This window comes from Eucalyptus grandis, chromosome 3, assembly GCF_016545825.1.
Source record: "Eucalyptus grandis isolate ANBG69807.140 chromosome 3, ASM1654582v1, whole genome shotgun sequence".
Classification (NCBI taxonomy): domain Eukaryota; kingdom Viridiplantae; phylum Streptophyta; class Magnoliopsida; order Myrtales; family Myrtaceae; genus Eucalyptus; species Eucalyptus grandis.
The window spans coordinates 28,522,868-28,546,344 of NC_052614.1; the positions used below are offsets into that span (position 1 = coordinate 28,522,868).

The window sequence follows — 23,477 nt, forward strand, 5'->3', positions numbered from 1 at the left end:
GGAGCATGTGACTGTTGCTCGTCAGTTTTTTTTTTTCTATTTTTATTGTTAATAGAAAAAGTAAGTCAAAGTCAAGCCTTGCCTTGCTGTGAGCATTGCGTGTGAGTGTATCCGCGTTGCTCATGCCACGCACCTTCTGCGCGGTGCTACGGAAATTACGCCTGCAATAATTGTCCTTTCCCTGCAGCATGCATCGCAGCCGTTCAATTAGCATAAAGAGTCCTGGACCATTGGATGGCCAGAACTCAGCATCATTCAAGCACGCACAATAAAAGACGGTTGCGTGTGGTAATCCAACGTCGTGGAGATCACAGCAGTGTGTGGATTGTGTTGTTTAAGCACTCCTCAGGTAATCGGTGACTACTTGCTCTTCTCCTCTTCTCTCTTTCTTGTTTTTATTTCCATTTTCTTTTGATGACTTGTATGAGAGCTTTTTTTTGTTTGAATGTAGCTCTCAATTGAGTTCTGAGAGACATTTCTGCAATTCCTAGATCTAGGATTCCATACTCCTCTTCTTTTGAAGCTCCGCTCCCATCTATCTCGAGATGATCAGAAAAGAGCCTCCTCATTCAGAAGATCTACTATACAGAGCGTCTTCGTCGTCGACCTCTCCATATGTAGGTGATAATGATGGAACCAAAAGGCTAAAGGGAACTGATTACGAAGTGTTCTTGAGCTTTAGAGGAGAAGACACTCGCAAAGGCTTCACTGATCATCTCTATACTAGCCTTGTTGATGCAGGAATTCGCATGTATAGAGACAACGATGAGCTCCGAGTTGGTGACGAGATTGGTCCGGAGCTTCTCCGCAGTATCATGCAGTCTAAGATTTCAATCCCGATTATATCTGAGGATTACGCTTCCAGCAAATGGTGCCTTCAAGAGCTGGCTCAGATGTTGAAGTGTAGGAGAAGCGGAGAGCAAGTAGTGTTGCCCATATTTTACAAGGTGGAACCCTCACAAGTGCGACATCTCAAGGGGAGATTTGGAGATGCCATCAATGCACATCAAAAGAATTCAGATCAAATGGTTGTGAAGGAATGGGAAGAAGCGCTCAACGAAGTCAGTTCTTTAAAAGGATGGGAATCGGAGAAAATAAATGATGGGTAAGTTATTCTCCACCAAAACATTGTTGAGTTTCTCATAAATATCTACTTGAAAAAAGCATATAAACATTGCTATCATATATTGAAATTTTGAATTATCATTTGATAGGCATGAAGCGGCATTAGTGAAAAGAGTCATCATAAGAGTTATGAGCGAGTTAAAAAAACTTTTCCACCTAAGTGTTCCTGAACAATTGGTGGGAATTGATGATCATGTGAAATGGATTATGAGCAAGCTAGATGCTAATTTCAATGGTACATGGATCATTGGAATTTATGGAATGGGCGGCATCGGTAAGACAACTCTTGCAAAGGTGTTATACAACAAGCTATTTAGCGATTTTGAGAATCGTTGCTTTGTGGCTGATATTCGAGAAAGATCTCAACACAATGGTATCGAATGCCTACAAAAGCAGCTCATTTCTAATGTGATAGGAGGATCGTGGGAGGTGTCTAATGTCGATGACGAAATCCGTGTACTCAAATCTCGATGTACAAGTAAGAAAGTCCTCGCTCTTCTTGATGATATGGATGATGATACTCACTTGGATGCTTTGGTTGGAGACGGTAGTTGGTTTAAAGCAGGAAGTATAGTCATCATCACAACTAGAAACAAGAGTATTCTTGACAAGGTTAGAGCTAGCCACTTGTATGAACTTGAAAAGTTGCCTTCGAAGCAATCGTTGATTTTATTTAGTAGACATGCATTTCGAAATGATTTTCCTCCGAGTGATTATGAGGATATATCTGATGATATCGTATCTATTACTGGGGGCCTTCCTTTAGCACTTCAAGTTATAGGTTCATTCTTATGTGGAAAGCCAAAGGAAACATGGAAAGATACGTCAAATAAACTGAAGAGAATTCCTGATAAGAAAGTGCAAGAGAGGTTAAGGATAAGTTATGACGCATTAGATGATGAAGAGCAACAGATTTTTTTGGATATTGCATGTTTTTTCATTGGATTGTCTAAACAATATCCAACTTATATGTGGAATGCCTGTGATTTTTACCCGGGGAAAGGGCTTGAAGTATTAAGTCTTATGTCCCTAATTAAAATTGACAAAAATGGCACGCTAATGATGCATGATCAACTGAGAGATCTTGGAAGGGAAATTGTTCGTTTAGAACATCCAAAGAAGCTTGCAAAACATAGTCGGATATGGACTAATGAGGAAGCTGAAGATGTGCTTGAGAGCAACAAGGTTTGAGTTTCCTCTATTTATCTTATAGTCAGTGAATGTTGAGTCCATCTTCTCTTTCTTATTAGAGATGAAAATTGATGCACCAAATTAGGGGCAGCCATTAGCAGAAGAGCTTGTCCGATCAATTGTTTGTCTTGCCTTATTTTAAGACATAATTGAGCAGCAGTTTCTTGTTAGTTGATATAGGATATATAATTTGGTCCTGAGCAGGACCTTAAAAGACTCTAACCACTAGGAGAGTCTGGGTAGAGGCCGGGTTAGGCCTCGAAAAAGATTCTAACCCCATTGCTCCTCCCGTCCACAACCCCCTCTAGGGGGTAGGGGGCAGCCTGGATTCCTGTGACACCTTCCCCCTTGAAGCACAGGGGCGTGGTAAAGGGAAATGAAAGGTCCGGGGGAAACCCCCGGATGGATGGACATATATATATTTTGTTTTTTCATCTCTTTTATTTTTGTCGAAATGAAAAAAGAAGAAGATATATATACTCCTTTCAAAATATCAATGCAACAATAAAATTGCAAAACCATAGTGTTTGACAGAGCACTTTCGGAGAAAACATGACATCTATAAGTTGCTGGGCCATGCTTAATTATGAACTTCTAATGTGGAAGAACTATCAAAACTAAACAATTTTCACATTATATTGATTAAACTTGGTTTAAATATTTAAACAATATATATGACTTTTTATATAGAGAATCGTTAAAGGTTACATTTTAGCAATAAAATAACCTTACATTTACAACTTTGAAATTTATAATGAACGATATTTAGTGATCGAACTAAAAACAAATTCACACCCATATGCTTACAGAGTAGTAATGTTAACATAATACGTATGTGTGTGTGTGGGTGTGTACTTTCTTTAATTCAATCATCATATTTAGGATAAGAAATAATGTCGACTCTATATTTTTGAGAAAAATTTATCATCACTTAAGTTTTAGAACCATATATTCACATAATAAAAATTAATAACATCCTTACATTCAAATATGAGTAGATGCACAATTAGATATAGCTCTTATTACTTTGAAATAAAACTGAAGTCAGAATATATTTTTTTTCCTATTAGATCTAAATGTGAAGGTTACTATTGTAGGATAAATTTTATGGAGGAATATTGGAAAAGTGACATATCCAATCTTATTATTGAAGTTAATATGCGTAATATCCATAAAAAGTGGGTCAAGTCAAAGCAATGGTCATTCCAATAGTTGCGATATATATAATGAGATAAGTACAATGAAAGTTCTAAAAGTTGTTATGAAAGTGCAATTGAGACATGAAACTTTAAAAAAGTGCAATTAAATCCTAAAACTTATCATAAAAGTGGATTCGAATCCTAAAACTTTAAATTTGCAAAAAGTGTAATCAAGTTCTAAAATTTGTCTGGAAAGAGCAATTGAGTCCTGAAACTTGTCACAAAAGTGCAATTGAGTCTTAAAATTTTGAAAAAATGCATTCAAAGGAAGGACTTGATTAAACCAATTTGACAAGTTTTAGGATTTAATTGTACATTTGTGATAAGTTTTAGGACTTAATTGGACTAAATCACACTTTTATGACATTTTAGAACTTTAAATGCACTTATCCCATAAATAAGGATGGTTTTGAATTTTGTGTTGTGATTAATTTCATTATTAAGATGAAAGTTAATAAGGTATGCAACTAAAAGCAATTACAACATATGGATGATTTGTGCAAACATCAAATGAGCATGTGCAAATCTTTGATTGAAAAACACTGAATATGAACATTGAGAATGCACAATATAATTAAGTAGCGAGATTAGTAAAAACTGTGCTACTGCAGTATTTCAACGAGGATATTTTCGTACAAATGAAAACGTAATGAACTAAATAGAAATTGCTTAGAACTGAAAAAAAAAAAAAAAAAAAAAGGGTATCTGTGAAGTTATTGATGAAAATACGATAATATACAAGAAATTTCTAAATAAGGAGTATCTCATCCAAAAGAATAAAAGTTTGAAGGAAATATTCAAGCCATCAAACAAATCCATCTTATAACTCATGATTTGTGCTCACTGAGCAATTCATCACCTAAGACAAAATAAATTGGAGTTCCTTAAATATTTGGTTAAAATGAAAGACAAATGTAAAAGACTTGAGTTCTCTAAGTATGCAGTTTAATCAATCTTCATGTCCGATCATTCTTGATGCAAGATCTCATTACTTATTGCTATTTCATTGTAATAAAATAAACAACATAATGAAAATGTTGCATCAAACATATGTACTAATAATAAGAGGAGTAAAGATTATCTACATAACATTTGATATATAATCAATCTTTTTTCCATGTATAATTAAAAATGCTCATTATAAGAAACACGTGAGAAGATAAGAAAGGAATAAAAAACGCATGCATACGTTTTGAGGTGACATTCTCATTTTCATTTTGCTATTGAGAATTGTAAACAAGGCACGCCAAAATATTAGGGGGGATTCTACGATTTAGAATATCTAATTTTGATTCATGTTTTGATGACAAGTTTGATAGATGTACTTGGACTGAGAGTCGTAGGGTTGTGTGTTTCACATATAAAGGGCAAGAATTTTGACAGATATATTTGAAGTAGTTTGTAAATAAATAGATGCCTTTTATTATAATTTTGAAAGGATGCAATTTTTGGTATTTTTTTTTTGTCGGTCCTACTCTAATCCTATTCTAACACACAAAAGGTGAAATGAAATCCCCACCCCAATCCCCCCGAGAAGGTGGGGATTTGAACCCCAACCTCCTCCTTCCGAAAAGAACCCCAGTGGTTTTTTTTGGTAATTCAAAAGGTGCAAATTTGCGAAAAGCATTAGTAGAAGATGAAAAGTTCAAAAGCACCTTCTTGAGCTTCCCTTTTTACATGAATTAGATAAATCATATGCAATGACAACTTGTCATTTCACCAAGTTGAAAATAAGAAGTCAACACCATAATAGTATGATATCAAACTGAAATTAGTCCATCTTATATATATATATATATATATATATATAGAGAGAGAGAGATCATTTAATCTATTAAAACTTACGGTCCATAATGTTTTATAATGCAGGGCACTTGTAAGATTAAGGCCCTTCGTCTTTGCTATAATAAATGGGAAAGCTATACTATGAAAAGCTACCGAGGTGAACAATTTAACAAACTCACCAACTTGAGGTTCCTTCATATATGCAATGTGAATTTTATCGGAGATTTCCAAAACTTACTTCCTCGATTAAGATGGCTTGAATGGAGAGTTGTCCCTTGGATTTTGAAATTGTCAACTTTCACTCCAAAGAAATTAGTCGTGCTCAATCTATCATCGTAGTAAGATTTCGGAGGATTGGGGAGGATGGGGCCCACTCAATGTAAGATTTTGAGAAGATATGTCCCTTGTGAATAATAACGTGTTACTAAAGGTCCAATAGCACCAAGTTCTCCTCTCTTTTATTTTTATTTTTATTTTTTTTATTTTTATAGAAAGGCTTAATGTCATTCCGCATATTAAGGATTTTCGACATAATATAAGAGGAATTATAGGCACCTAAATGTTCGGAAGCTTCGCTTCTTATAACTTTAATTGATAAAACTCAACAACCCGTCATGTTTTAACCTTAGAAAATAAAAAAAAAAATTAACTATAATAATTAACATTTATTGAAATATAATTACATATTTGTACCATTTTGATTTACTTTAATCTAGATGGTTTGTGGCTTCAAGTTAATTTTTCCAATGCAAAAGTATGTCTTTTGAGTGATTCTTGGTATATCTCTATATTAATCTTCTTTCATGGAGAAAAAAGAAAAAATCTCATACATATTGACTTGTGTTGTACATCAATACTAAAATTCTGAATTCATTTTAATCTTAAAGTAATGGATATAATTCATGAATTGCTTTGACTTGTTGCATGAAATATTTATTCATTATAATTGTTGATTATGGAAGTCATTGTATGACGCAAATATAAATTATTAATGTTATGGGAGTAATAAAACTATCCTTCCAATGGCATTAAATTTTTTTGGAATATAACATTCTTTAATTTATTTATTTTTGAGGTCACTTTAAGAAATTGCTTTTCATAATTAAACTATACATTTCTTACTATTGGAGAGTCTCTTTGATAATAAAATTTGCATATGTCTAATCAATGACATCGCAGTGGCTCTTAAAAAATGAATATATTTTCCTTTTGAAATTTTATCCAAAAATGAACATGGTTGGCGCTTGTATGTCCCAAACATTCTTTTTGCAATGGATATGCTTAAAAAAATCAATATGATTGTGTACCTTGACACTGTTGAAAAATATATTTAAAATTAAATAAGACAACTATGAAAGAGTAGTGGAGTATGGGTATTTTTTTAGGAATTTTAAAGATTCTTAAAAAAAAAAAAAAAAAAGGAATAGTGGAAAATCACACATTGCTATTGTCCACTTTCACTGAAATTTCCTTTATTTCTTTCAGGTGGCAACTAATTTGAAAGTTCTCGACCTCTCGTGTTGTGAAAATCTGAGAAGAACTCCTGACTTGTCTGCTTTTGAAAGCTTGGAGATTTTGAATCTTAACCACTGTTGGAGTCTAGAAGAAATTCATCCTTCTGTATGGTATATTAAGACGCTTGTCTCCTTGGACGCTTATGAGTGTGAAGAACTAGAGAAGCTACCAGTAAGAGTAGGGAGAATGGAAGAATTGAGAGAGCTTCCATGCTATGATAAAATTGCTCAGCTTCCTGAATCCATGGCTTCCTTTGAGTCATTAACTAGGCTGGACTTATCTTTTACAGGGATTAAAGAATTACCTGAATCCATTGGTTCTATGAAGGCGCTAGAGACTCTTTTGGCCCGTGGGTGTGAATTAGATTGCATACCCAACTCCATAGGCAATCTAGCATCTCTAACTCTCCTTGACCTATCAGAATGCAAGTTATTGAGAGAGATCTCTAACTCGATTGGAAAGTTGGCAAAACTCCAAGTGTTGCATGTAAATGATTGCAAAAATTTGGAAGGATTGCCTAGTGATATAGGCGAAAACTCTACCGGTTGGTTGATATCTGGAAGGACTGCTAAATAAGCTTTATTTAGACGATTCGGGCATTAGGGGCTTGCCGGAGAGCATTTCGAAGCTCTCTTCTGTCCAGTGTCTCGACCTTAGGGGCTGCAAAAACCTTCGAGAAATACCGACACTGCCCTTAAGCTTAACAGCTCTACATATCGATTTCCCGACTCCATCGTTGCCATTTCTTTCTAAACTAACCCTTCTTCAGGAACTCACTCTTTTCGATCTCCGTCCTCTTGAATGTCTCTCAGAGTTTCCCGTCCGACTATCGACGTTTCATCTTAAACCTAGTTCTTCGGTGAATGACGATCTGAGGGATTTGGAGAAGCGATTATCCGAATTGATTCGCGACAAGTCCTCCGGGCTAAGAGAACTCACTGGATCCAGTTGGACATATGCTGATCGCACCCCCAGAAGAAAACTCATTGGATCCAAATGGACATATCCTGATTCCCCCAGGTACCAAATTTTCTTCAGCTACCAAATTGGTGAGGCAACGAACCCGACCATTGCAAAATCAAGCGAAGAAGGAGACCCTCTCTTTGATGAGGCAGCGAGCCCAGGCACTCTAGCAGTCGCAACATCAAGCGAAGAAGGAGACCTCTCTCTCTCTCTCTTGGCCGTATAAATTTCGGCGACCGAACCCGACCATTGCAAAATCAAGCGAAGAAGGAGACCCCCTCTCTCTCTCTCTCTCTCCGCGCGTGCGCGCCGAGCTTGTAAAGACTCTAGCTGAAGGTAGGCCGCTACCACTTAGCTTTGACTGAGTGTTTCGGTTCGTATTTGCTTTCTCTCTTGTGTACGCTCTCGTGTGTTGTTGGGGTAGTAAGCTGTCGTCGTCGTCCGTCTAGTGGAAGGGTTTGGATGTAATGAGACGGCTCTCGAGCGGCGGCGGGGGGCGGGTTTTGTTTTGCGCTGGGTCGTGTTTGGCGCGGTGATTTTTAAAATTAGTTCAGTGGCTGTGCCGTTCCAGTTTCGTGCTCTGGCTGGTGATCGGGGATTCTTCTCCGATAGTTGCTCTCGGTGCATTTGGAATGTGAACTTCCCTTTGGAGGCATGGTCCGCCTCGTGGCATAAGCCTATGTGCAGTGCCGTGTGCATGTGATGGCAGACTGTTGGTGGTCGAAGCCGGAGTGTATAGGTAGTATTGACTAATGGAGGTGGTGGTTTACGGTGGTCATGCGGAGGTTTTGATGAAAATGATGGCAGAAACCTACGCTTGAACAAGCTGAATTTGCTTACTTTTCCTGATTGCTTGAATTGGGGTTTTTATTGTTTTGGGATATTGCAACTGTAATTTTATCTTTTGTCTGTCTCATATGATTGCTCAAAGTAATTTAATGATTGACATGTCGATTATTAAGGAAGCTTCTGGAGGCAAAGTACGAAAACACATAGGCAAAGGAGAGTGGTCATGCTGCTGGACTTGTAGCGCTTTGGATCCCTAAAGTTCGTTGGGTTCTTTCGAGCTAATCATCAGGCGTGAATTTGATAGGCTGCAGGGCTGCAAGAGTGAGTTCATTGTTTCATTGTCATTTCAAGTTCTTGATCGACTGCTTGTGTTGAGTTTGATCCTAACAAGATTCACAACATTCTTCCTGTCACTATGTGATTTGCACTTCTGCTCTTTGTCATTCCAATGGTGGGACTTTTTAGCTATGCCAATGAGGATTTGTTCTACTGATACTCTATTTCGACTTTCCAGCATGCAAGTTTTTGTCTTCTGCCACGTTCTAATTTTTCTAATAATCTTGGTTTTCATGATACCAGAACAGTAAATAGAGCCGAACCATCTGTTTATTCCAAAGAAACTTATGATCTATTACAAGTTTGAGCAATGTTATCTATATGGATCATGCTGGAATTATGAGAAGAAGCATTTTCACAAGTTTATTCACTTTATGATGGGTAGCAACATCTCACGATCTATCAATAGTCCACCTATATCTAGTAGAAATAATGATCTCATGTGTAATGAAGTCATGAACAGGATTAGCAGTGTTACACAAAGATATGAAGCGTCACTTCCAGGTGGTGGTGGAGATGGAGTGGTCCCAGTGGTTGGGGCTGGCAGCTACCAGACGCATGAAGTTTTGGCATTAGTTAAGACAAAACGTTGATTAGGCGTTCCCAGGTTCTCCAGAGGCAAAGGGTCAGTGGATCCTTCAACTTTGAAGATTCCACGGGAAACAAATTGCTGTGAGTCACGAGAATCTAGTCGAGATTTGCAGGACCTTTCGAGTTCGAAACATCTGGGGCTATCATGTGTTGCCAATCGCAAGAGTCTGGTAAATTTGAATATCTCTGGTTCCATGTCCATTCAATCAATTGTCCTTTCAAGTTTAAAAAGAATCGAACAGAATCAGATGCTGCCAATTGTGTGAATTTAGTTGAAGTTTGAGGCTTTGACCCATTTAGAATATCTGGAAACATTCTATCTCTCTCTGGATGCACATCCATTGAAATATTCCATGCTGCAAATTGCCGAAATCTAGTTGAAATTCATGGTCTTTACAGGTTGTATTTATTGGCAAGATTGAATCTCTCTGGGTGCACTTCTTTAAAAGATTTCTAGACTTCTCCAGTTTAAAGACTTCGAATTGCACGCTGCAAACTGCAAGAATCTAGCTGAAGTTTGAGGCCTTGATTGATTATTTAGAATCTTTGAGAAGGTTTTATGTCTTTAAATGCATGTCCAATTAAAAGATGACCAGACATTTCAATCCATTGAAAGATAAATAGACCTTTCAAGTTCAAAATGTCTAAAGCATTCTATGCTGCAGATTGCGGGAATCTAGTTGAAATTCATGGCCTTGAGAGGTCGATTATTTGTAAGATTGGATATCTCTAATTGCACGTCCATTGAAAGATAACCTTCTAGTTTGAAGAATTTGGGAGATTTCATGTTGCAAACTGTAAGAGTCTGGTTGAAATGTGGCCTTGACGGACTGTATTTTTTTTTGGTAATATTAGATATTCGTGGTTGCACTTACCTTGGAAGATTATTGGATCTATCATGCTTGAAAACCCTGATAATACTGAACATCAACCACTGTGAAGAGCAAGATGATATTCAAAGCCTAGAGGTATTCTCATCCTGCAAAAGTTTGTGTATTCAAGGATGCAAGTTGTTAGAGTTCCTAGATGCTTGGAAATTTGAAGATTTAAGGAACTTGATAGTGACAGCTTGTTGGTAACCATCTGACATCTCAGGGCTCAAAGGATTGAGATACCTATAAAGTATATAGATTTCATGATGCTAGTCAATTGTCGCATGAGACTGCGACAAACTAATTGAGCCTGGAGGGCTTGGAGACTAGGAGCTCCAGAAGCTTTAGACATTTTTAGATGCAAGCCAATATGTGAATTGTCTTGAGCTTTCCTCATATGGAATATGAGAGCAATTGTTATGTCAGGTATTCATGAGATCACATTCTCGTGATAGTTTGATATTTGAGATGACCCCTGTCCTCTAATAAGGCAAAATCTTAGATGACAAAATCATGAATGAAGCTGGCAGTCCTGGTGAATCATCTGTGAGTGATTATTTTTGTACATTACTGAGTGATTGGTGTTTTTAGTTGGAATGAAATCTTTCTCTTGATCATGAAAGGAATGTAACTGTCAGCCCTTGTTGGAGGACTAGATCATAAGAGTGCCTTTTGAGAAAATAATTGGTCATTTATTATCCACTATAATCGCAGGTCATCTATAACTTGTTTTGTTTACATGGCGAGCTAAACTTTTATCTTCTGTTGATACTTATGATGGCAGGCACACTGGCTTATATGTGATATTAATACGGTTGAAATTACAGAATGTTGAAAGAACAAGCAGATCTTTAAGAAAATCCCTTTGACCTAGTCATCTCAGTTTCTTAAGGTGGAGACTGAAATCCCACACTTAGGAATGACGTGAATTTGCTTGCTTTTCATGATTGCTTGAATTGGTTTTTTTGTTCTACAATATTGTCACTTAATTTTCTTTTGTTTGTTCTCATATGATTGCTCAAGGTAATTTGGTGATTGACATGTGGATTATTAAGGAAGCTTCTGGAGGCAAAGTACAAAAACCCATAGGTGAAGGAGAGTGGTCATGCTGCTGGACTTGTGGCACTCTGGATTCCCAAAACTCATCGGGTTCTTTCAAGCTAATCATCAGCGTGAATTTGATATGCTGCAAGGTTGCAAGAGTGAGTTCATAGTTTAATTGTCATTTTAAGTTATCAATCAGCTGTTTATGTGTTGAGTTTGATCCTACAAAGATTCACACTGTTTTTCCGGTCACCACGTGATTTACTCTTCTGCTAATTTGTCATTCCGATGGTGGGGTTTTTCGCTATGCCAATGAGGATTTGTTCTGCTGATGCTCTATTTTGACTTTCGAGTATGCAAGTTTTTGTCTCCTGCTGTGTTCTAATTTTTCTAATAATCTTGATCTTCATGATATTGAGACTGCAAATAGAGCTGAACTTCAAAATCTTGAGGGTTTCATGTTGAAACGTGGCCTTGACAGGCTGGATTTTTTTGGTAATATTGGATATTCATGGTTGCACTTCCCTAGGAAGATTGTTAGATCTATCGTGCGCGAAAACCTTGAAAAGGTTGAAACATCAACCACTGTGAAAAGCTACATGACATCGAAAGCCTGGAGGTATTCTCATCCTGCAAAAGTTTGTGTATTCAAGGATGCAAGTCTTTAGCAAAATTCCCTGATGTGTTGAAATTTGAAGATTTAAGGAACTTGTTAGTGACAGCTTGTTGAGAGCTATCAGACATCCCAGGAATCACAGGATTGAGATACCTATAAAGTATAGAGATTTCATGATGCTCATCAATTGTTGCACTAACTAATTGAGCCCTAAGGGCTTGGAGACTAGGAGCTCCACAAGCTTTAGACATTTTGAGATGCAAGTTACTAAAGCCAATATCTGAATTGTCTTGAGCTTTTCTATAGAACAGTAGTCATGTCTGGTTTTCATGAGATCACATTCCGGTGATAGTTCGATATTTGAGACAATCCCTGTCCCCTAATAAGGCAAAATCTTAGACTTGATAAAAACATGAATGAAGCTGGCAATCCTGGTGATTCACCCGTGAGTGATTATTTTTTATACATTACGGAGTGACTCATGTTACTTAGATGGAATGAAATCTCTCTCTACCATGGTAGGAATGTAACTGGCAGCCCTTGTTGGAGTACTAGATCATAAGATTGCCCCCAGAGAAAATAATTTGTCATCTGCATCCACCATGATTGCTCAATCTCAACGTGATATCGGGAACCAGACTTTTAGATTAATAATCTCCTTTTATGTTTTGTATCTGAAGGCTGTTCTACTTGCTCGCAGGTCATCTATAACGTGTTAGTTTTGTTTAAAGAACAAGTAGCTCTTTCAGAAAATCCCTTTGACCATAGTCATCTCAGCTTCTTAAGGTGGACGATTGAAATCCCACACTTAGGAATGATGTCAATTTGCTTGCTTTTCCTAATTGCCTGAATTGGGTTTTTATTGTTCTGGGATATTGCAACTGTAATTTTCTCGTCTATTCTCATATGATTGCTCGAAGTAATATAATGATTGACATGTCAATTATTAAGGAAGCTTGTGGAGGCAGAGTACAAAATCACATAGGCAAGGAAGAGCGGTCATGCTGCTGGGCTTGCGGCCCTTGGGATCCCCACAATGCATTGGGTTCTTTCAAGCTAATCATCAGGTGTGAATTTGGTATGCCGCAGGGCTGCAGCAGTGAGTTCATAGTTTCATTGTCATTTTAAGTTCTCGATTGACTGTTTGTGTTGAGTTTCATCCTCACAAGATTCACACCATTTGTTCTACTGATGCTCTATTTTGACTTTCCAGTATGCAAGTTTTTGTCTCCTGCCACATTCTAATTTTTGTAATAGAGCCAAACATCCGAATATGGGAGCGGAACCATATATTTATTCCAAAGAAACTCTATGATCTATTACAAGTTTGAGCAATGTTATCTATATGAATCATGCTGGAATAATGAGAAGAAGCATTTTCACAAGTTTATTCACTTTATGACGAGTAGCAACATCTCACGATCTATCAATAGTCCATCTATATCTAGTAGAAATAATGATTTCATGTATAATGAACTCATGAACAGGACTAGCAGTGTTACACGGAGATATGAAGTGTCACTTCCAGGTGGTGGCGGAGATGGAGTGGTCCCAGTGGTTGGGGCTGGTAGCTACAGGGATCCAGCTAGACTGGAGTTGGGGGCAGTGTAATTTTCACTGACAGTGACAGCTAATTTTTGGCCTTGAGAGCAACGATCGCTGTTAGCAAAGGTGTAGACAGAGTAAGACTCGCAGGCAGTGTCGAGGGAAATGTTGGCTGGTCCGTGGTCAGTGTATGAACATAGAAGCACTGTGGCAGTTATTATCACCATTTGACATGCTGACGACGTCATGCGACCCTGCTTTGAAGTAGAACACTGCAAAAATAATGGAAGATCATTGGCATTAAAAGGGCGAAGGTCAAGATTGATTTTTCGGCCCCTAAAGCTCAAGATTGATTGCACATAAGTACATGCATGCAATTGTGTGCAATTTAAACCAGGAGATTTTACTAACAGAGCTTCTGTAAGCTGGAAATTATGAGAACCATTTTTCGCTTATCTTGATTTGTTTTAGCTTTCCAGCATTTATGCTCCAAAAAGAATGGGACATTGAGTTCTCTTCAGGAAGTTATACATAGATTTGTGTCTCTCCCCTTTGTGAGAGCTTCTCTCTCTTTGTCAAGAGCTTTCCCTACATCACAATGATGTTTTCTTTCACCTATGTTCCTTCATGATCGTCACCCCCCATTCTTCTCGATAATCCATAATCCTCATTTTCGCTCTCTATCATCATTAATTATTTCCATCTGCTTTCTATTTTAGTAATTTGCTTTGGCATTGGTTCGTCACATTAGTTTTCACTTTTCCTATAACTACACGTTGCCCCTATCAATTGTTTGACAACCTTCCTTTAATTCTGGGCTAATCTATTTCTTTTCTCTCATTACAGGATGCCCGCAGGGGTTCCTTAACATCGCAAGCATAACTGTCAGACAGTCTACTGGGGCATCATTACGTTTTGGAGCAAGTTGATGATGAGGAAGCTGAGATGGTTTTGATTGGAAGGATTTTGTCGAAGAAGTGCTTGAGTCAAGCTGCGTAACTGATGTCTCAAGGAAAGCCTGGGCTGGTCTTGGGTGGGATAACTATAAAATGAGAAGATGTATTTGTTTACGTTCCATGGATTGGCACCAAGCAGAGAGTCCTCACTTCTGGCCCTTGGTCAATCATGGGAAATTGCATAGACTTGCAGAGATGGGATGCTTAGAGGAGACAGGAGGACCTCTGTTTTCGTGAACTGGAGGTGTGGCTGCAAATACATAGATTGGCCTTCAACCAAATGACACAACAATGCGAAACCTATTGCTTGTTTGGCACACGAACTGGTGAAAGTTGAGTCAATTCACACCAAATCTCGGGGTCGCCTTCGTGCTAAAGTCGCATTCATGTTCAAAAACCCCCCGTACCTGCAACGTGGAGTGTTAGGGATAGTCGTGGCATTGGTTAATTGACCGTCATCAGAATTCCTGTCGCGAGGCGAGAGCCACCCTCTTGGCTAACATAATTTCTTTTGCCTAAAATCAAAGTCATCTTCCAAATGTTCCTGTTTGATGAAGCTTTGTATGAGGCCACTGGCCAATGTTCCTTGTATTAACTCTTTTAAGTATCCATTTTAGTGAAGCGCCGAATATTGTCCGTCAGAATTTGATCATTGCTCTTGCTCAAATCCAAATCAAGGGTTCATAGCTGCTGCTTTCACCTACAAAAGTTCTTCAAATTTAGCATACAAAGAAATGGAATATCAAGGAAGTTTCGCATTAACGAGGCAATGTCTATTTTGAGGGACCTTTTGCATTTGCTCTTTGAGTCGGACGACAATGAAGGGTTGCTATGCCAGTTTTTTTTTTTTTCCCCTCTAGTTGATAAACCAATTATTCATCTGCTTCAATTGCAAACCAGTTTCCTGCGCCAGCTTCGCCTTGTCTTCGTCCTGTCAAGTCCGAAAACAGAATTAGATTCTTCCAAAGAGCTAGGTTAATGATTTACATAGAAGCAGGTGACCTCATAATCACTTGCAAGAATCTTTCGCGGTTTCTAAATTTGTCCATAATACAATCCTTCCAACTTTCTCGATCTCTTTCCCCGTCTTTCTATTTTTATCTACACATTTTAGAGTACTGCTTTTCTCTATCACAGAGAATTGAAGACATTGTGATTATATGAGGATTAGGAAGAGAAATTCAATCCATGAATAACACAGCTGCAACGCCCTCGCCCGATGCCCTCGTCGTGGCCCGTGAAAGCCCTGGCCACAGACAGAGAGAGATGGAATACGAGCAAACAAGCATCGGCGGCCGGCGAAGGAGCTGGGGAGCCACCTCAGCGGCGCGTCTGCAGGGGTTGCGGTGCCTCGAGGCCCTCCGTGCCGGCGGCCGCCTGAGAGCCGAGTCCGCCGTGCAGATCAAGATCGAGGATCCGATCCACAACGTGGTCGAAGAGGACGAGTACGACGAGCTCGTGGCCAAGCATCTCACGAAGAAGTCCGGGGCTTCATCGTCGATGATGACGACGGCCTCCTAGGCTACGTCGACGATTGGCAAGGAAGAGGACTGGAGCAGAGCGGACCCTAATTGCTCTTCCGATGAAGAATCAGAAGGTCAGAACTCCAAAATGCTTATGGGTCCGCTTCCATTAATCGTTAGTTTTACAGCAGTCCTGTGGATTTTGTTAGAATTCGTTGGTCTGAAACGGTCTTGCAGGAGAGAAGGTTAAGAAAAAAGAAGACGGAGAAGAAGGATTCGGTGGCGAAGAAACCTGCGCCATCCTCCCTATCTGCTGGAGCAGCAGAATTGTTGGGAAACCAGAGGATGTCTTCAAAAAATAAAAATAAAAACGACAAAAAGAAAATACACCAAAATAAAAGAAAAAATTCAAAAAAATATCGAAAAATTATTAAAAATATATATGTCAGCCCGATCATGTGAACGTCAATTATTTCCGATCAAAATTAGTCGAATTGACTCAATTAGTACTAAATTAGAAAGTTTTACTATTAAAATATCAAAATATTATTAAAAATATTTATGTCAGTGTCAATCATTACGTAAGATGATTGGTGTTCACGTCGATTATTTCCAATCAAAATTAGTCGAATGGACTCAATATAAAAGTTTATAATTAAATTGCTCCAATTAAAATATTTGGAATTAAATTACTTTAGATAGTTTGAATCGATTTTAATGTAATATTAATGTGGGTGCACAAACATTAAAGATAACACTCAATAAATAAACAAATTGCAGGAAATTAAATACCACAGCAAGCAATTATTTTTTAGCTTTCTTTTTATTTTGCTATATGACATGACCTAGATGTATAAATGAACCTTATATGCACACTATGTGACACACATATGACATAGTAATACAATATGGCCTAAACTACAAGACATGCATATGATATTTTGGTATTTTTATTAAAATTTGAAGTAGATAAATGTCCTAATTAAACTATCTAAAATAAGTGATTATCTAGTCTATAGATTAGCGAATAATTTAACCTAAACGTTGTCCTATCTTAGAAGACCATTCTAAACATGCGATATTATCTAAATAAATCCTATTTATTAAAGAAAATTCATATCTAGAATATATTCTAATTTATTTTTTTAGAATCAATCTTGACATGCAAAAAATTTAAATTAGGCAATATCATATAAAAGAATCACATATTCGAACATGCAATCTTTTATTTTTCATTCATTAAAGTTGGCTATCTAATTACAATTTCAAACGTAGCCTAAGATCCATCAAAATTCAAATAAAAGATTATGATATCTCAAAAATAATTCATCATCATGCGTCTTATAAAGCACTTACCAGCTTGGAGATAAAATTAAAAAAAAAAATCATCCATCATTGCACTGCTCAAATTAATGATTATATTTAATTTTTGTCAATTAAATCCTATTGAATAATGCCTAAAATCTCGAATATCACGATTAGATAACGAAATCAATCCGAAATTTGTAATAAAATACTCAAATCAAATTAGATCATTACGTAATTTGAAGGGAGCAATCCAGACTCAGACTCATTCAAAGGCGGCTCGAGGGGTGAGGCTCGCGGGCAGGCTACTCATGGTGGTGCTTGACGGCAGAGGATGGCCGGTGGTGGTTTGGCGTGTGATTCGTCACCCGGCGCGGCTCGGCTTGGCTCAGTGGTGACTCTTGGGAAAACATGAGGAGCGAATTTCCAAAATTTCCCTTTTTTTCTTTTTATTCTATCTGTATCGTATATTCTGGAAAGTGGGGGATGATGGAATAAAATCTTCTCCGTTCCAGTTTTTTCATTTTCTCCACTTTGACCACCGCTTGACTTTTCTTCCGCTCTGTTCAAGATCACCCCTTTCTTTTTGTCCTGACAAGTGCAGGATATGTGCTAGGCGTCACTGGATGGTCACCCGCGATGGAAACCTGTAGCAAAAGAAAATTCGCGGAGGCTGTTAATAGAAGGTGGCCGTCGGGACCGACGCGTGGCTAGCACCGTTGCTGTTCAGTGGGCGGCGTTGGAGGTGCAGCGGATGGCTGCAACAGGTGGACGGCAAACTGGAAGACGGTGCTGTTGTCGAGCGAGAAGCAGCAATGAAAGGACCGTCACTTGGAGGCTCACATCTCGTCGTCGGTGAAGCAGCGTCCCACTGAATTTTTGGCTATACCATTTGATCAATGAGCTTTTGGCCAAATTTTATCTTTGGTTATTTAATTTGTCTTTGATATTTTACATCATTAAATGTAAGGTCACTTCAACTGTTGATGGTTTCGAATTTTCATTAAATTGATTTATATATCGTTGAATCATACCAATCTCAACATGATGAAGTAATTTTTAGAGGGTGACACAAATTTGAATAGAAGAAAATGGAAGTATGTTTTCAAATACTAGACTCATCAAATGAATGGGTTGGATCGGGTTTGAGTTAAGTCGAAAATAGTCTGATCCATATTTATTCATATTCATGTAATGTAAATTTAATAACTCATTTTTAACCCGATTCATATTATTAAAACCTATTAATATTCTAGAAAAACCTACGCATTTTAAGCTCTATGCTAATTGGATAAAAATTTAAATTAAATTTAAAAAAAAGTCAATTAAACAATTAAAAATAATAAAATAAAAAATGTGAAAAACCTATAAATCGAAATATTTATATAGAATCCGACCGATAAAATATATGTCCATAAACTACCTCGGGCTGACATCTGCACCATTTTCGGGTAATCAGATCAGATCGAAGAGCTTTCGATCAAACATCACATCCATTTTATATTGGGAGCAAAGCAAACTCAGCATTTCCAAATAATTTCATAACACTCTCTCACTTCACTTTGAAACCAACTCTGCACCAACAGGCGACCCGCCGGGACCAGCCGGCTCCGAGGCGCTCCGGTCCACGGTCCCCTGCTCCGCGGGCAGTGGTTCACGGTGCTCGCCTCCTTCCTCGTCATGTTCGGCGCCAGCGCCGGTGCCACCTCTTTGGCATCAACTCCAAGCAGATCGAGTCCACCCTCGGCTACGACCAGACTAGCCTCAGGGCCTTAACCTCCCCTCCCCGGCTTCTTCAAGGACCTCGGCGCCAAGGTCGGCGTCCTCTCCGGCCTCATCGCCAAGGTCACCCCGACCCGGTTCGTCCTCCTCACTGGCTCCGCTGTGAACTTTGCCGGCTACTTCCTCATCTGGCTCGCCGTCCCCGGCAAGATCCCCCACCCTGCCGTCTGGCAAACGTGCCTCTACATCTGCGTCGGCGCCAACTCCTGGAACTTCGCCAGCACTGGCACCCTCGTCACCTGCGTCAAGAACTTCCCTGAGGGGCGCGGCGAGTCATGAACCAGATGTACCTGGCCATCTGCGGCAACGATTCCAAGTCCCTCATCCTGCTGATTGCTTGGCTTCCTGCCGCGATCTCCATCCTGTTCATCTAATCAGATTAGATCGAACAGCTTTGGATCATTAAACACTAGACGGACATTATATGAACTTCACCTGCTAGTGTTGGTTCAACAAATCAGGATTCAAGGACCGATCCAGAAGCATAATCAGAATTTGTAAATCAGATCACACACCAGAGCTCAACCACCCAACTTTTCTTGAAGACGAAACGCGAGCCAAATCAGCAAAAAACAACAAATGTAATCAGATTAAACTATCGGCACCCACCAAGAAAGAAAAGCTTTAGAAAGACGATACAGGAACCGAGGGAGAACGCAGCAAAAACTATTGCTGAAAGCTGCAAGTATGCATTGCGATTGCCACTGCCATTAGTAGATCCTTCTCCCATTCCTTCCCAGATAGGAGAAATTATGAGAATACAAAATGAGGAGAGAAATATTATGACAATATCTAGGCAAAGAAAGAAAGTTCAACCATGAAAGAATTTCCAATTGATATGATTTTGGCATGCCCTACTTAACGAAATCAACCGCTTAGTATTCAGCATATGAAAGTGAGTTTAAGGTCTGCATAAAACATACGGTCCAGGATTGCTAATACTTATCGGTACTGGCTTTTTAAGTTGCTATAATTTTCCATCGAAAATCAGCAAAAGACACAGAAGTACATCCTGTAAAAGCCTGCAATTTGTTAACTTTTTACTGCTCTGCTATCCACTTATTAAGTCACTTTAGAAGCCTGTACCTCTAGACATGACTTTAAAAGACCGGAATATGAGATTTTTGCTTGATTTCAATTGAAATTTGCATTGACTTATATTAATCAAGTTTTAGAGTGCAGACACCAACCATCATTAGACTCACTTGAGGAAGGTGCTTCAAGATCCTCAGAAGCAGCCATGACAAACCAATTAAAGAGGTTTTTCCAAGAACGGCCCACATTCAAGGCTATAATTCGAGGGGCATATAACTAAACTGAAAGCTTAATGAGATCTTTCGGCACTTAGACTATAGAAACCCCATCAGCCACAATGATTCCATCAACACAATTGTCAGAGATACTCAAAGACAGGAGCTTCATGTAGCCAACTGAAACAGAAATGCCTTGCAATAGGTGAGGTTCAAGTTGCCGAAACTGATGCCTATACAGTTAATATCAACTTCACCATGCCATTCCTCTAATGCTGACGTGTCAACAAGGAGAAAGAGCTCCACCAATGCAAACTGAGTCCATTCAATTTTTGTCAGCAAATCCCCACCCCAAAGAGCCACACAATAACTCAAGCGAAAGAGTCACATATTCATTTCTCATAGCTGTTAGCAAGCTTGGGGACTTGCTACTCATAAAGGATTCTCTTTGCCATATAACAAACCATGAGAGCTTACAGCATCTCTTCATTGCTTGCCATAGAAGCAAGTCACAATAAAAATTAACAACCTTCACATATTCAAACCCCTTCTGTCATCATATAGGGATCGTAGTGGAGAAAAATCTTTTCTGCACAGTTAAATCTACTACATCATTATCGCCGGTAACATGTTATTTAGACTTATATGCTGACACAAGTTACTTCATGTCACTCGGAACTCGCGCGTTCCTCGAAGCACTGCCTACCATTCCCAAAATGCTGATATTCACTTGAACATGCCATCTCGCAGGTCAAATAGCCAATCGGAAAGGTAATTCTTTTAGCCAAGTCATGGCTGCGCGACTCCCACTAACGACAGAACCGAAAAACGACCAAGGCGTCACCCAAAATTACCGGTTCTGAGGAGGCGGTCGAGGAATTGCGCCCCGACGGCGTCGTAAACCCTGCGCAGCGAAGCGAGGTCGTCCCCTTTGCAGAACTTGGTCACCAAGAGCAGGCCGGCCAGGCGCTGCTCGTCTCTCTCGCCTCTCAACAGCTTGAGGCAATCGTCGAGCGACGGCGATTGCTTCTCCGGCGCCGCCTCCTGCAAAATCGCAGGATACCATCAGCGTCAAAACGTTAACTTCCCCCACTTTCTGGCCATGCACCAAAGACCGCAACTTGACCGTTCGATGAAATGCCACAGAGAAGCTGGTGCTGCTCACCATCTGAACAGAAGGAATCGAGGGTCGAGCTCGGGACGCACGATGAAATCGTCGGGAGGGAGAATTCGGCGAATTTGCTGGGCGGATTTTCGATTTCCTGGCTTGCTTCCGCTTCCCACCGGTTGAGTAGAGAGTAGAGACGCTTCGAGAGCAGTCTACACCGCGCGGTGAGGAAATGAAATCATATTCGATGAATTGAATATATAAATTAATAATCAAATCTTATTTTGCACATACTTTAATTTTAAGATTCGACTGTTTTTCATATCACAACAAAACCCTACTAAAAAATTCAATTGAGAAAACATCTTTCATACACTATCAATAACATGTTACGATCAATCGACAATTCAACCGTCAAGTAAACAATCTTACAAAACCTTTTAACTGTCAATTTTTCACGTGCACGGAACTTATCTGCAATCTTATTAACTATCATTAATAAGTGAAGCAATTTTCTAAAATTTTAATTAAAAAAATATACATTTTTCACTTTTTTTTTTTTTTTAGTCTCAATCCCTTTTTCTTTCTCATATAATCTTAATTATTTACCTTACAGACTATGTCCCTAAATAAAATATAATAATTCTGCCTTTTCTCTCACCTATTCTAATTTCAATTTTTCAATATTTTGTATCTTACATTGAGACAAGTGAAAATCTTTTTTCCGGAGTAAGCAACCCTCTCATTATTGCACCCATTCTTGCGATGTAATGTTTTTCAAAGGAAAAATAACAAAAATGATCTCTAAATTTTAGCATAATGTACAATATCATTCTTGAACTTTTAATATGTTCAATGTGATTTTTGAACTTTTGGTGTATGTTTAGTTTAATCTTTGAACTTGTAAAAATATTCAATATTATCTCTAAACTTGAATCAATTAAAGGATAATATTAAATATTTTCACGTAATCTAGGAATTATATTATATACCGCAAATTTAGGAATCGTATCAAATAAATTAAAAATGTTAGGAACGACATTACACATTGAGTCAAATTTTAAAGATCATATTTAATAAATTAAAATTTTAAAAGCGACATTGCAAATTGACCAAGGTTTGGAAACTATTTGTATAACTATCCCTTTTCTAATTTTGGTTTCAGTTGCCTTTTTGTCACACTAATTGTAGGCCAGATGTGGAATCTCGCAGGGTGTGAGTACAGGGCAAGGGGTCGCCATTTTCATGGCTTCTGTTGCGTCATGGGCCCGACTTACGGCTCACGGCTCACGTCGAGAAGCACCGAGTGCTTGCGTGTCCGGTCTGCAATGCTTGCTCTAAGGAGATAGCTTTGCTCAGCACTCACAAGGTCAATGAATATGACGCGGGGATGAAGATCACAAGGGCAGCGAGGGAATTCGGGCATCAAGGACAAGGGCATGGACCCGGTACCATTGATTGCAGTATATCAATTTCTCTAATAATTACTATTTGCTACAGCAATCCACTTACCATTCATATTTAATAAAGCAAAAGTCTTAGTCATGGATATCGCCGAAAATGAAAACTCAAAATGATAAATCCAAGTTACATATTTATCATTGAATTCCATGAAATATCGCAAAAAGATAAAGACTTATTCTAGATTCCGAATTATAAGAATTCGAAACCTACCCATTGGAACCGATTCTCTAATTTTTTTGAATTTGAAACTTATCATACATACCAAAACTAAAATTGGATCGGTTCCCACCTATCTGGTTCTCGATTTTATCTCAGAATTCTACTCACCTATGTTGTGGGAAAAAGAAGAGGAGAGAGAAAAAAAAGAGGAAAAAAACCCAAAAAAAGAAAGTCCATGCACCAAAATGCCTTCCAAGTCTTGAAGGAACACGTGAGTTGAATTTGCTCTCGAGAGAGAACCATCTCATTTCAAGTTTTTATTTGAAATATTTCCTATTGTATTTCTATCAATTTGTTATATCAAATATTTCCATATAGGCTTTTTTAGAAAAAAATATTAAATGTCTCTTTCTTACATA

At 38.4% G+C, this 23,477-nt stretch overlaps 3 protein-coding genes across 23 annotated transcripts in view; 2 read left to right on the forward strand and 1 right to left on the reverse strand.

Annotated features, from left to right (window-relative positions):
* The window catches only part of LOC104436968, a 100,201-nt gene extending 85,033 nt beyond the window's left edge, over window positions 1-15,168 (forward strand). For 2 of the 21 annotated variants that reach the window (XM_039308693.1, XM_039308694.1), the window contains exons 2-6: window positions 9,357-9,664; window positions 10,350-10,462; window positions 11,422-11,568; window positions 12,978-13,125; window positions 13,514-14,235. In XM_039308693.1, coding sequence (XP_039164627.1) covers window positions 9,640-9,664; window positions 10,350-10,462; window positions 11,422-11,568; window positions 12,978-13,125; window positions 13,514-13,647 — 567 coding nt within the window. In that variant the 5' untranslated portion in view covers window positions 9,357-9,639 and the 3' untranslated portion in view covers window positions 13,648-14,235. The other 19 variants (XM_039308695.1, XM_039308696.1, XR_005549415.1 and 16 more) reach the window with 18 other exon arrangements.
* On the forward strand, window positions 302-7,391 carry LOC108958472 (disease resistance protein RPV1-like). The gene is made up of 5 exons (XM_039309517.1): window positions 302-349; window positions 452-1,105; window positions 1,215-2,310; window positions 5,385-5,507; window positions 6,786-7,391. The coding sequence occupies exons 2-5, from the start codon at window positions 546-548 to the stop codon at window positions 7,389-7,391; spliced, it is 2,385 nt and encodes a 794-aa protein (XP_039165451.1). The 5' UTR covers window positions 302-349; window positions 452-545.
* A 3,488-nt stretch (window positions 15,169-18,656) lies between the features above and the next one.
* LOC104437002 lies at window positions 18,657-21,667 on the reverse strand. Its single transcript, XM_039308699.1, has 4 exons — window positions 21,493-21,667; window positions 21,182-21,371; window positions 19,687-19,809; window positions 18,657-19,439 (listed from the first exon to the last, which is right to left on the reverse strand). The coding sequence occupies exons 1-4, from the start codon at window positions 21,493-21,495 to the stop codon at window positions 19,399-19,401; spliced, it is 357 nt and encodes a 118-aa protein (XP_039164633.1). The 5' UTR covers window positions 21,496-21,667; the 3' UTR covers window positions 18,657-19,398.
* Between the last annotated feature and the right edge of the window lie 1,810 nt (window positions 21,668-23,477).

Bases quoted from the DNA above. Each gene is read 5' to 3' on its own strand.
- LOC108958472 (XM_039309517.1), top strand. From the start codon at position 546: ATGATCAGAAAAGAGCCTCCTCATTCAGAAGATCTACTATACAGAGCG. The intron at 2,311-5,384 runs GTTTGAGTTTCC...TTTATAATGCAG, and splicing joins ATGTGCTTGAGAGCAACAAG to GGCACTTGTAAGATTAAGGC. The intron at 5,508-6,785 runs GTGAATTTTATC...TATTTCTTTCAG, and splicing joins GGTTCCTTCATATATGCAAT to GTGGCAACTAATTTGAAAGT.
- LOC104437002 (XM_039308699.1), bottom strand. The intron at 19,810-21,181 runs GTAATTTTGGGT...CTATCTGGGAAG, and splicing joins CGACCGCCTCCTCAGAACCG to GAATGGGAGAAGGATCTACT. The intron at 19,440-19,686 runs GTGGGTGCCGAT...TTAGATGAACAG, and splicing joins TCTAAAGCTTTTCTTTCTTG to GATGGAGATCGCGGCAGGAA.